At 45.7% G+C, this 13,358-nt stretch overlaps 1 protein-coding gene across 10 annotated transcripts in view; it reads right to left on the bottom strand.

Moving 5' to 3' along the window:
* Positions 1-13,358, bottom strand: part of MAP7D2 (MAP7 domain containing 2) — a 50,825-nt gene that overhangs the window by 6,038 nt on the left and 31,429 nt on the right. For 4 of the 10 annotated variants that reach the window (XR_014219142.1, XM_082220576.1, XM_082220579.1 and 1 more), the window contains 7 exons: positions 12,287-12,409; positions 11,360-11,508; positions 9,354-9,481; positions 6,299-6,543; positions 5,149-5,275; positions 4,639-4,843; positions 3,606-3,710 (listed from right to left, as the gene is read on the bottom strand). Coding sequence is in view for 9 of the 10 variants with exons in the window: in XM_082220576.1 (XP_082076702.1) it covers positions 3,606-3,710; positions 4,639-4,843; positions 5,149-5,275; positions 6,299-6,543; positions 9,354-9,481; positions 11,360-11,508; positions 12,287-12,409 (1,082 nt within the window). In the remaining variant the exon portion in view is untranslated. The remainder of the gene's footprint in view (positions 1-3,605; positions 3,711-4,638; positions 4,844-5,148; positions 5,276-6,298; positions 6,544-9,353; positions 9,482-11,359; positions 11,509-12,286; positions 12,410-13,358) is intronic. The other 6 variants (XM_082220581.1, XM_082220583.1, XM_082220577.1 and 3 more) reach the window with 3 other exon arrangements.

Below are 13,358 nucleotides of genomic sequence, written 5' to 3'. Positions count from 1 at the left end.
GGAAAACCCGCTAGACGAAAGGGTTTTCCGTTTTGGAGGCGCTTCGCAAAACGAATTTCCCTATGGGCTTGCTTCGCAAGACGAAAGCCCATAGGGAAATCTCCGGGGACCTCTTTTAAATGCTAGCGGTGGGGAGCAAAGCCTTTCCCCCCCCCTCCGGCCTTCAGAAGAGGTCCAGGAAGGCTGGCGGGGGCCAAAAGGCTTTGCTCCCCAGCGCCAGCATTTTAAAAGCAGTCCGGGATAGCAGGGAAGCGCTTCCTGCTATCCCGGACGGCTTTTGAAGGCAGGAGAGATCCGCGAAGCCTGGGCGCGCTGCGCGCAGGCTTCGGCATGCCGGCAAGTCTCCGCCAGCAGCGGCAGCGCTGCCGCTGCTGGCAGAGAGATCCGCGAAGCCTGGGCGCGCTGCACGCAGGCTTCGGCATGCCGGCAAGTCTCCGCCAGCAGCGGCAGCGCTGCCGCTGCTGGCAGAGAGATCCACGAAGCCTGGGCGCGCTGCGCGCAGGCTTCGGCATGCCGGCAAGTCTCCGCCAGCAGCGGCAGCGCTGCCGCTGCTGGCAGAGAGATCCGCGAAGCCTGGGCGCGCTGCGCGCAGGCTTCGGCATGCCGGCAAGTCTCCGCCAGCAGCGGAGACACCTGGCCCCGCCGCCCCACTTCGGAAAGCTGTTCCGAAGTGGGGCGGGGGGGGCGGGGACACCTGGCCCCGCCGCCCCACTTCGGAAAGCTGTTCCGAAGTGGGGCGGGGGGGCGGGGACACCTGGCCCCGCCGCCTCACTTCGGAAAGCTGTTCCGAAGTGGGGAGGGGGGCGGGGACACCTGGCCCCGCCGCCCCACTTCGGAAAGCTGTTCCGAAGTGGGGCGGGGGGGCGGGGACACCTGGCCCCGCCGCCCCACTTCGGAAAGCTGTTCCGAAGTGGGGAGGGGGGGCGGGGACACCTGGCCCCGCCGCCCCACTTCGGAAAGCTGTTCCGAAGTGGGGAGGTGGGGCGGGGACACCTGGCCCCGCCGCCCCACTTCGGAAAGCTGTTCCGAAGTGGGGCGGGGGGGGACACCTTCTGAAGGCGGGCAGGGGGCGAAAGTCTTTGTCCCCCCTGCCTGCCTTCCCAGGGGCTTTTAAATCGCCCCGGACAGCTGCTGGCAGAGAGATCCGCGAAGCCTGGGCGCGCTGCGCGCAGGCTTCGGCATGCCGGCAAGTCTCCGCCAGCAGCGACAGCGCTGCCGCTGCTGGCGGAAAGGTCCGGGAAGCCTGGGCATGCCGGCAAGTCTCCGCCAGCAGCGGCAGCGCTGCCGCTGCTGGCGGAAAGGTCCGGGAAGCCTTGGCCGGACAGCTTTTGAAGGCAGGCGGGGGGAGCAAAGACTTTCGCCCCCGCCAGCCTTCAGAAGAGGTCCAGGACCTGTTCCGAAGTGGGGAGGGGGGCGGGGACACCTGGCCCCACCGCCCCACTTCGGAAAGCTGTTCCGAAGTGGGGCGGGGGGGCGGGGACACCTGGCCCCGCCGCCCCACTTCGGAAAGCTGTTCCGAAGTGGGGAGGTGGGGCGGGGACACCTGGCCCCGCCGCCCCACTTCGGAAAGCTGTTCCGAAGTGGGGCGGGGGGGCGGGGACACCTGCCCCCGCCGCCCCACTTCGGAAAGCTGTTCCGAAGTGGGGAGGGGGGGCGGGAACACCTGCCCCCGCCGCCCCACTTCGGAAAGCTGTTCCGCGGGGGGGCGGGGACACCTGGCCCCGCCGCCCCACTTTGGAAAGCTGTTCCGAAGTGGGGAGGGGGGGCGGGGACACCTGGCCCCGCCGCCCCACTTCGGAAAGCTGTTCCGAAGTGGGGCGGGGGGCGGGGACACCTGGCCCCGCCGCCCCACTTCGGAAAGCTGTTCCAAAGTGGGGAGGTGGGGCGGGGACACCTGGCCCTGCCGCCCCACTTCGGAAAGCTGTTCCGAAGTGGGGCGGGGACACCTGGCCCCGCCGCCCCACTTCGGAAAGCTGTTCCGAAGTGGGGAGGTGGGGCGGGGACACCTGGCCCCGCCGCCCCACTTCGGAAAGCTGTTCCGAAGTGGGGCGGGGGGGGCGGGGACACCTGGCCCCGCCGCCCCACTTCGGAAAGCTGTTCCGAAGTGGGGAGGGGGGGCGGGGACACCTGCCCCCGCCGCCCCACTTCGGAAAGCTGTTCCGAAGTGGGGCGGGGGGGCGGGGACACCTGGCCCCGCCGCCTCACTTCGGAAAGCTGTTCCGAAGTGGGGAGGGGGGCGGGGACACCTGGCCCCGCCGCCCCACTTCGGAAAGCTGTTCCGAAGTGGGGCGGGGGGGCGGGGACACCTGGCCCCGCCGCCCCACTTCGGAAAGCTGTTCCGAAGTGGGGAGGGGGGGCGGGGACACCTGGCCCCGCCGCCCCACTTCGGAAAGCTGTTCCGAAGTGGGGAGGTGGGGCGGGGACACCTGGCCCCGCCGCCCCACTTCGGAAAGCTGTTCCGAAGTGGGGCGGGGGGGGACACCTTCTGAAGGCGGGCAGGGGGCGAAAGTCTTTGTCCCCCCTGCCTGCCTTCCCAGGGGCTTTTAAATCGCCCCGGACAGCGGAGAAGTCCTCCGCTGTCCGGAGCGATTTTAAAATGCCGCCCGCCAGCATTTTAAGATTGCCCCGCACAGCGGAGAAGTCCTCCGCTGTCCCAGGGTTTTTTAAAATGCTGGGGGTGGGAAGAAAAGCCCTTGTCCCCCCCCCCAGCCTTCAGAAGAGGTCCGGGGACAGACTGTCCCCGGACCTGGCCTGAAGGTGGTTTCCCTAGGAACGCATTAATTGATTTTCAATGCATTCCTATGGGAAACCGTGCATCGCAAGACGAAAAAACCGCAAGACGAAGAGAATTGCGGAACGAATTAATTTCGTCTTGCGAGGCACCACTGTATAGCACAGAAGAAATATCTCCCCATTCTACAGACATGTGAAGCTCAAATAAGGTAATAAATCTTGGGCTGGCCACATAAGGCAATGTCACCAAGTCATATTTCTGAATCACTGCTGTTAGAATCTTCCAATATGGATCTCTTTAATATGGTTCATCTTTGCAATGAAAATGCAATGGCAAGTCACCAGTGCCAGCAATTTCATACCATCTGATTAAACACAATTGCCATACATGTAACAGAGTAAATATCTTTTAACTCTGCTTTTGTTAGAGTAGCCTTTCCCAACCAACTTTGGGTCCCCAGATGGTGTTGGACTACAATTCCCACCATCCCTAGCTAGCAAGCCAGTAGTCAGAGATAAGGGGAGTTGTAGTCCAGCAACATATGGGGACCCAAGTTGGAAAAGGATGTGTTAGAGACTGTGTAGGATTATTACAGCCTTACTAACCATGATCCTATACAGAAAGGTTGCAACTGGTAGGCGGATCCCATGCATACCAACTGGCTGCTCCCAAATCTTAAAGGTTAAATATGAAGAGGATAATAATTTTGAACAGAATTTATAACGAACAATTACATTTGACATTAGGAGCTCAACTACATCACCAAGCTTTTCTCTTGTCTAGGACACCTTTAATTTAGAGATGCATTGGATAAACCTTATGAGGACAAAAGTAACAATGCTGTCACCCGTGATATGGACAAATTCTCTACCTTCTTTCGCTCCAGTCTTTCTTGCTCTATCTGCTGCATGATTTGTTCCCTTTCCAGACGCAGATGCTCAGCCGCCTCCCGGGCCTTCGCTTCTGCTGCTTCTTTCTAATTAAACACACATAAGCCACCAAAAAATAAGCCACCTTATTCATTCCATCACAGACAACTTTCCAGACTCCAGAAAATGTGAGTGGACAGTATTTCCCTAAAATGTAGCACCAAAGCTTTCTGCTAGGGTTTTGTGTGGATCCCATGTGGATCTGCTGGACTGTAGTGGACGTAGACTAGCTAGTGCCACCAGTTCCCAGAAAGGTATAAGAACACAGGGAGCTGCCTTCTAGCAATTTAGAGCGCTAGTCGAATTACTTCAGTATTGTCTATACTGACCTAGAGGTGGCTGTGATTGAATCTGAGAAATTTGACATGCAAAGCACATGCTCAACTACTGAGCTATGACAATTCCCAGGTGGCCCTGCAAACCCACCTGGAAAAGGGATTTAAACATGCTCTAAGCAGTACAAAGCCCATCCATACTGATGGAATTGTAGTTAAAAGTCAAAGAGCTAACAGATCTAAGTCAGGACATATAGTTAGCATTTAGCATGTATGTCATTTTAAAGGGCAGTAACTATAGGCACCTGAGGTTTAATACGTTCTACATAATGTATGGCATGCTTAATAATGCTGGACTTAGATCAATGGCAGAGGACATGTCTTGCATACAGATGTCTGCATTTTAAACCCCAAAGTATTGAAATGATAATGGATCACGGGAGATGGATAATGGAAAGATCTGTACATGAGACTTCCAGGAAACCAAGAGCGGTTTAGAGATATGCCAGTGGTCTGACTCTGAATAAAAAGTAACGATGTATGTTCATCTATTATAAACCTACAGAAGCATTATGTACTGCATTTCTGCTTTTTACAAAACATAATTATTCTGAAATATTAGGCTCTATCTTGAAAAGGCTGCATAGTCAAAACACTTCTTAAATAATACGTATGGTCTTCTACCTCCAAAAGGCCATACCTGCATCTCAATCATAGCTTGCAATTCCTTTTCTTGTTTTTCCCTTAGCAGGATTTCTTCTTCCGCTCTCCTCCTAGCTTCCTCCTCCGCTGCTCTCCTAGCTTCTTCCTCTTCACGCCTTCTTTCCTCCTCTCTCTTGCGAGCCTCTTCCTCCCGGCGAATCCTCTCTTCCTCTTCCTTTCTTTTCAGCTCTTCTCTCTCTAGCCTGCAAAGCCACAGAAATACTTATTTTAGGACTGGCAGAGGGAGCTATACCTTGCATAACACTTACATATTGCACAGAATTGTGTACTTTTGTCATGTTTCCTTGGAAAATGGGAGATGTGCCCTAAATTTTGGGAAATCATGGATAGGGACTCACTATAGTTTAGATAAGTTTACTAATTCATTCCCTGTTAACTTCTCTCTGAAATTGAAACTAATTAAAAGGTCTCTTAACAGCAGCAATGAGAAGCTGTCCAAGTGTGTGCTGTTATTAATGGAGAAGTGGGGATGGGGTAGGGAAAATACCTTTCATGTTCTTCTCTCTCCTGCTTTTCTTTTTCCTCTTGTTCTTTCTGGAGACGAGCTTGGCGCCTCTTCTCTGCTAAAATCCTTGTAGCTTCTTCGGCATCAGTAGTTCCTGCTGCAAGTTTCCCTAAACAATTTGTTGTTCCGGTTAAAACATTCTAGACTGCAGCCCAGGAAACACTGGGCAACCTAAACATTCAGTGGAATTTCACTTCACTTCATTTCTTTAAAGCATTTATAAACCGCTTCATATTCAGGAGGGGGGGGGAAACACTCAAAACAATCAGGAGACAATCAGGTCTTGTATCCACAGCAGTGACCAGAAGAGGAACAACTGCTGGGAGGAGTGTAGAAAGAAGAAACGCCATGGTGCAGCTGGATCAGCAGAACCAGATGCCTTCATCTGTCCCAGCTGTAACAAAACATGTCTCTCCTATATTGGTCTCTACAGCCACAGCAGGCACTGTGACTTTCAAATGGTTTGACTTCACACCTGAAGGCACACACACTCGTCCACTGTCTCCCAAGACAGATGGATGCCAACTAATATAATGTCATTACATGTGTTAATTTAATGTGTGTAAAGCACAGGATTTGATGGACATAGTTAAGGTTGTACTAATAAGTGGCTCAAAATTAGTAAGCCGAGAAGAATATCTAGAAAGTATATCAAGGTAGTTGTATCAAAGTGAAATGAACAACAGCTCTTTCCCCCAGGAAACTACCTCAATTAGTTGTATAAATTAATCCTTTGTTTCACTGTTTAAAGGAAAACGTTCATATAGTATTTCTAATTGCACCTACAATTCATGTTATCTTCAGTAAAGCAGGGCATGTTATTGTACTGTGAGAGGTTGACACCACAGCAAGAAAAAGCACACGAAATATCCAGGAATCGACTTCTGGCTTCTCAATATGTTTTGCTTACCAATGGCCCAGTAGTTTATTCTTGACATTATACCTACTACTAGACCTAACTGAATATTCTATGAAGACTTCCTAAGATAAAGGCATTTATGGCATCCTCTGGATCAGTGCCAAATTTCCTTTGCCACAAAGATGGAAATGATAGAACTAGTTATTTGATATATAAGGAGTTAAGAGGTATTATAGCAGAAGCAAAAACAAAACAAAAGCAAAAAAGGCACACCTTCACTGCTTTCGGTCTTTCCTGCAGAAGGCAGAGATTTTTCAGCTAGATGTTGGCTTACAACCTCTTCACCAGGTGACCCTTGGTTTTTCTGACCAGCAGTCTCCCTTTGCTGGTCTTTATGCTTTTCTGCCCTTTTCTTAGCTGTTTCTTGGTTGAGATTTGAAGTGGCACGGTGTTTCACAGGAGAAGCCGGATACTGTTTAGTAGTTTTGGGAGACTGTGGGTAAGTCTTTGTAAGTGTTCTAAAAATAAATTCAAATAAATAATTCAATACTGTATTACCAACAGATCCCAGGAAGGACAGGTCAATTGTTAACCGGTCTTAACCTTGGTTGATTTCTCCCACTTCCCCACTCTTTGCCCTTTTACATCAAATAAAACATTATTTTATTTTTATTTTATTTTAAAGCTGCAAACATAATAGAATATGAGGATTAAGTTTGCAAACTGTCTGTTCTTAGGCAAAACAGGACTGTGACCAAAAACATTCGGAAGAAACAACTCATGCGCCAGGCAGCAAATTAGTCTGTTAAAAAAACAGGGAGAGAGAAATTGTGCCAACTGGGATTAACAGCAAATCCATTTCATACTTGTTCACACAAATTACACTGTCATGAGGCAATGTGGTAGGTTCACAAAACATGAAAATACTTGAAGCATTATTCCAGGGGGAAAACTGAGTCTATGACAAACATACCCTGGGCTTGCATCAATACACAAGTTTATCTCATCTTTTTTGTGTGAGAATATGCTCTAACAATTAAGCAAAGACACTACTGCACATTTTCTGTAGTCTATATTGAGTTTAGTATTTTGCAGGTCAATTCTGTCCAGTGATGCAGACTGATCAATGAACTGTTGTACTGCAGTATTACATTTTGTGCTTGTTTTGCTGTTGTTATCTGTCTGTTGAAAACTTCAGTAAAAATAATTTAAAGAGGGAGACACTGCAGAATACATTTAAAGAACTTCTGAATTTATATTATCTGTTTTTGACTGAGAACACAATTTGGGATATTTACTATTTTAAAGTAACCAGTATCTACTTTTTTCCCCCCCAGTCAGCTGATTCTATAGATTTTTGTAGACACCACCCTATTACTAAATATCCATACCACTTTCTGACTCAGCTCTAATTTCAGGCAGATAAACTTCTTTGTCCCTTTTGTCCTCTAGTCAGCATTTCTTGGTTTCCGATTAACCCTTTATTTTCTGTTTATGAACCTTTTGGCCATATACATTTCCCCCTCCATTTTACTTTTTTCTTTACTATACTATTCGCTTTATCAAAGCGCTTCTTGCAGGAAGTAACATAATAGCTTGTTCACCTTGCTTATGTATGAGCTATTTCTCTCTCTTTCTTTTCCAAACAAAATTGCCTTTTAAAATAACCTTTACAAATTTTGTGAGGATCTAAAGTACTGCACTGCCAGTTCAACGTATCCAGCAGGAATGTTAGTCAGTCTGCAGTTCAACAGCAACAGCGGTGGCAGCAGCAGCAGCAGCACCCTTCTGCAATGCTCTCTTGCCAGTTAGTTTTGATAGGCACTTTTGAGAGGACATCGAAGCAAGCTCTGCCTATATGCCCTCAGGGGCAACATTCCAGCTGTTGGCCACTTTAAACACTTACATGACCACCCTCTAACTGGTTCCACATCCATAGAATTGGCTATTCCTTACTTCTGCTGCTTTTATGCTCTTCCCCTCCATCAGATGTAGGTGATGATCCTAAGCTAGTACAGTGGTACCTTGGGTTACAGACGCTTCAGGTTACAGACTCCACTAACCCAGAAATATTACCTCGGGTTAAGAACTTTGCTTCAGGATGAGAACAGAAATCGTGCTCCGGCGGCAGCAGGCGGCCCCATTAGCTAAAGTGGTGCTTCAGGTTAAGAACAGTTTCAGGTTAAGAACAGACCTCCGGAACGAATTAAATTCTTAACCTGAGGTAGCACTGTAATAACTTCAGCTACCATTATTTTCTGTGATATAGTTGGACTGGGTGCATTAAATCAGTGGTTTTACAACCAATTAAGGGTACAATCAGAAAAATAAATTTGTTGTAGATTTTAACAGTCCTCCCCACGAACATTTTTTTAACCCAGGCCAGACTCCAAAAGTTTGTATGTCCTAGACAGGCCACGCTCAGCAACTCACCCACCCCCTCACCCAGTGTCAACCAACCCAACACTACCTGTCCTCTCTTGCCTGGCAGTGCATTTGCTCACAAGTTTACATAGCAGAGGCTGGTTCATTACAAGTCACATGAATGCAAGGAGAGGATGGAGCAGCACTCATTTTCTGCTCACAGGCGCCAGGCCATGACACAACTTTGTCAGGTACACCTGCAACCAAGCCCATGTGAGCAGGATGGGGCGGCTGACAGCCTCCTCATCTCATGCATAAGCAGGTTTACCCAGTGGTGGCAGTGGCCTGTGATGGACTGCCACCAGGCATACTGATGAAGGAGTGGCGCCATGAGTAACTGTCCAAAGTGTTCTGAGCCATTGGAAGTGAGTGGCTGTTCCCAGAAAAGTGTCAGTTCTATTGCTAACAGACAAATGTAATCAAGCTAAGTGACGAATCTTGCTTACTCATCTATGCCCTCAAAATATAATAAGACACTTTATTGGCAACCTAGGCATCTCTAAATAATTTGGGCCAGGACTAACTTGGGAAATATTCCGTAGCAACAGATGTTCAACATGCTGCAGAACAAAAGAAAAAGAAAAAAAGTGATTCAACACGATTAGAATCCTGTGTTCAGGAAATTGCTGGTTTCCTCTTCAGATATATTATGATAATGAAACTGATGATTTTAAGACTGGCATTTTTCTCTTGAAGACTGCCTATGCCCTCCTTTCTTTCCCCTGCATCAGACTGCTCATTGAGGCAGAGGGGAAACTGCATTCTGATGAATTCCAACCCTAATTCTCCCACTGGCTGCTTTAGGGACAAGGGGAAGGCTGAAGGAGACGGGTTGATCCTTGAAGCGACTGTGAGGGAGGATGGGGAAAAGGGGGGCCAATCAGATTTTGCTGAATTGTCTTACTTAGGAGTTGCAGGTGAACCTGATCGCTTGGACATGGCTGCTGGAGAATCAGATCTTCTAAGAGGAGATCCCAAACCAGATGATGTGCCAGGGGTTGTGGGCCGCTTCTCTTTCTTTTTCTTCTCATTCTTAAAAAAAGAAGACGACGAAAGACAGGTACTTTTGGCATCTGATGAAACAGATTTAGCACAGATACCCACAAACAGACTTGTATGTACAAACCAAAATTGTATTTTAATTTTTTTAAACAAGTATTGTGAAAGCTTGCAACTTATTTCCCCCCTATGGCCATCAAAGCTCCACTAAATCTTTATATATATTAGATAATCAAAATACTGCAGTGGCAAAGTAGTTCAGTTAAGTGCCCTTGCATAGAGTTCTCTCAGGGTATTTTACAAGCAGTGGTCAAGTTCCAAAGAATCATATAGAGACCCCAGCAGGGCAACCTGCTTTTGAAATTGAGCAGAATTTTTAAAAGCCGTTTGCTATTTGTGAAATGTTGGGGGTGCAGAAGTTAAAACATGCTACTGGTGTAGCCGCAGTGCTCTGAAATACAAGAGAAGATGCAGAGGGACCTTAATAAAATATATAAATCCCACCCTCCCAACTGCTGCTGTGTTTCTTGGTCAACAAAACAAACTGGAGTTATAACAAGGTTTGGGAGGAAGTATCAACTTGTGACTATTAGTAATACTTCTGCAGAATTTTTGAGGGAAGCTTAAGTTCTGGGGGATCTGAAGGGTGGGTCAGAGACTTAGCATCTCATATTATTATTTTAGTGTTTTACAAGTGAAAGCAACTTATTCCATTACGTAAGAACTTTCGAATGGTCAAGTGATATCCACTGATGCCCAAAATTCTACAGAAGAAAGCAATGTTTATTTAAATTACTTGTATCCTGTATTTCCATTTTAAACTTTCAATGTGACTTTTATTCCCAAACTTAAACTAAAAATAACAGTACAATAAAATTAGGTGAATTCAAACCAACCTGAGTCCTATACATGCAACCATTTTTAAAACATGGTATCTTACTATTGCATGAATTACTCTTGATGAAGAAGAATCAAGCAAATTGCACATACATTATTCCAAGTACTGTAGTTATAACTAGTGCAAAATGTAGGTCGGCACAACCATGATCAAGCAGTTTGCACTATACAGAAACATATCTCTGGCATTTGACTATGTCTAGCGCTAACCCCTAGCCACCTGCTCTAATTATTAATTTATTCTTCTCAATACACATACTTGAGTATTATTGAAGAAGAACAATACCACAGGGTGTTACTCTTATTGTTTTACCCTTGTGGTATTTGGTTAGTTATCAGATAGAATTCTAAGAGCGCACCCTAGTGTCCACAAATATTATAAAATTAGAACTGTACATGAATGCATTGAAACATTTCCCTTCTTATTTGCAGCGCCACGCGGAGCTGAAACAAACACAAAACAAATCCTCTAGCAGCAAGGAAAACTGTCAAAACCTACCCCAATTAAGCATTAGCATACTTTAGCTCTTACAAGCTAAACTATTTTTCTGCTGAGTTAGGACGCAAGAAAGAAAGTTCAAATTTCAAAACAAATTATTTGTAGTGATGCACTCAGATTTTTTTTTTTTAAAAAACCTTTAAAAGCACTGACGTCAGCACTTTAAAAGGTACAATGCACTGACGATTATATCCTTTTAAGTCGCAGATTCTTATAATCTAATTTCAAGTTTCAAAAAACTCTTCCCATCTGGGAAATATAATATCACACCAGACACACAGACTCCCTAAATACTTGACTCTTCAGCTGAACATAACAGAACTTAGTGCAAGCATCACTGCTTATGAATATCTAGAGAGCAGAGGAATGGTTGTAACAGAGCGGCTGGAAGCAGGAGAAACAGAGAGGCCATTTACTCTTTAAACATTGACCCACAGAATACCCAACCATCTTATAAATATACTTAAAAAATAAAAAGAGCATCTATCTTGGGTCCGGCCAAGTTTCAAGCCCACCTGTGGCACTTCTACTGCAGTTGCTCCTTTCATTGCATCGGATGTTGACGCAGATGCTGCCTTCTTTCTCTCCATACTTCGAGTGGGCGAAGGCTTGTAAGGAGATTTAAGAGGGCTAGCTGGCGCTACACGAGGACAGATATGGAATACTAAAGAGTTATAGTACAATAGCCAGAGCAATAGGGAACATAGACAAAGAAAGCGAGGGCGGAAAAAAGGGGGGAGGAACAGCAATCTTTATTAGAAACAGAAAAACACAAACTGTTCAAACACATTAATAAACCATATTTTCTCTCTTTATACAACCACCACACATTTACTGAAGTGTCTTCACTAAGCTTAAAAACTTTAGGCCATAGGAATAAATAGTTCTTCTATTGACAGGTTTTTAAGATCTGGCCACTCCTAACAGATTAAAATATCTTCTTGAGAATTATTTGTGTCAATTTTTCATGACCACTTTAGATTCAGAAACATGTCTAAAGTAGTATCCTAAGGACTGGAGAAATCAGCTCTAAAAGTGATACATGGTAAAGATATTACTAGTTTGATAACTAACTTTGAATCAGAGTAGTTCACTGGCTAGGAAATCATACTGTCTTGTTTAGTGTTAGTAAAACTGCTTTTAAAGTCCTACTACTTAGACTCCTAGAAATTTGAGTTAAGCTTAACTATAAATCACTATTTAGACAATTTTTAAATTTGTTTTGTTATTTGTTTGTTTTCCAGCCAACCAAAATGTTACATTCTTCAACATAATTGCTAAGGCAACCAAGCAATAAAGTTCCTGGATAGAACTCTGCAGCTTTCCTTGTTTTTGAAGGATTATTATTACATGTGGAATAAGATTAATAAATTACCGGGGGTGGGAATCTTAAATTATTTTTTTCTATGAGCCTAATACATTCCTTAAAACATTAGGTTTACCTGAATCACTGTACTGCTCAGAAAGCATTAATGTACTTCTGCTTCTGGCTAAAGAAGCTTGTGTGGGAGTCAATAGTCGAGAAATAATAAAGTTTTCCATAGGACTAAGGTGCATGCGATGAGCTGAAGAATGGAAACAAACGAAAAACATTAAGAAAAAAGCCACTTCAAAAAATTGCAAACAAACATAATGAATGGCCAAACAAAAATGAACGAAGGGGAGAAGAACAAATAACTGGGCATCTTTGAGAACTACACATCCTTGGATTTAATTCTTCTTAGGAGGGCTTCGATTTTCAGTGTTTTAAGCAGAGTACCTTATGTGTTATTTGCTCTAACAAGCAGAATGGACATTAACGTATTAGCCTCCCTTATGATTTACCACACTTCCTCATTAATATACGAGACACATTTGTGTCGAAGGGTATGGTATATTATATGCAATGATATTGTAGGTTAGATAATGCTAGAACTATTAATGAATGCCTTGATTTATGAAGTGCTGCACCGAGGCAGCAGTTTCAGAGCAACAAGTGCTAGACTATTAATTCTAAGCCATTCCTTCCAGTGTTGAAGTCAGCAATATTAGCACCCTGGCAGTTTGCCCTACTCCATGCTATACAGAGGGTTAAACTAATCTTCCAGCCCCTTTTTGCCTGCTAGCTAATAAGCTTCCGGGTCATAAGAGCTGTGGAGTCCAGGACAAATGTACACTGGCCATAGTTAGCAGTTAAGAGAAAGATTTCCTAGCAAATGGGAGCAGAATCAGTTAGCTCTGCATTGAACGTCAGGCATAGGACTGGATGTTATACCCTATTTAGATCCATCACTTCTATCATTATAGTGAAAACTGCTTAACAGGATCAGGTGGTAGGTAGGCTGTGATCCAAAACACACGTGAACGGAATTAAGTTCCACAGAAAATTAATAGAATACCATTGTTGCACCAAAAAAAGCACCAAAGAAATGTTCACAACTCCGGGCTCAAATTAAGTTTACAACAGAAAAAAGCAAAAACTTCCTGTAAGCAGTGAAAAATGAGGATGAGGGGGAATAACTATTTTACAATGGT

This window comes from Podarcis vaucheri (genome assembly GCF_965113315.1).
Source record: "Podarcis vaucheri genome assembly, chromosome: 4".
In the NCBI taxonomy this organism is placed as follows: Eukaryota; Metazoa; Chordata; class Lepidosauria; order Squamata; family Lacertidae; genus Podarcis; species Podarcis vaucheri.
This window is presented reverse-complemented; position numbering and strand designations above follow the sequence as displayed.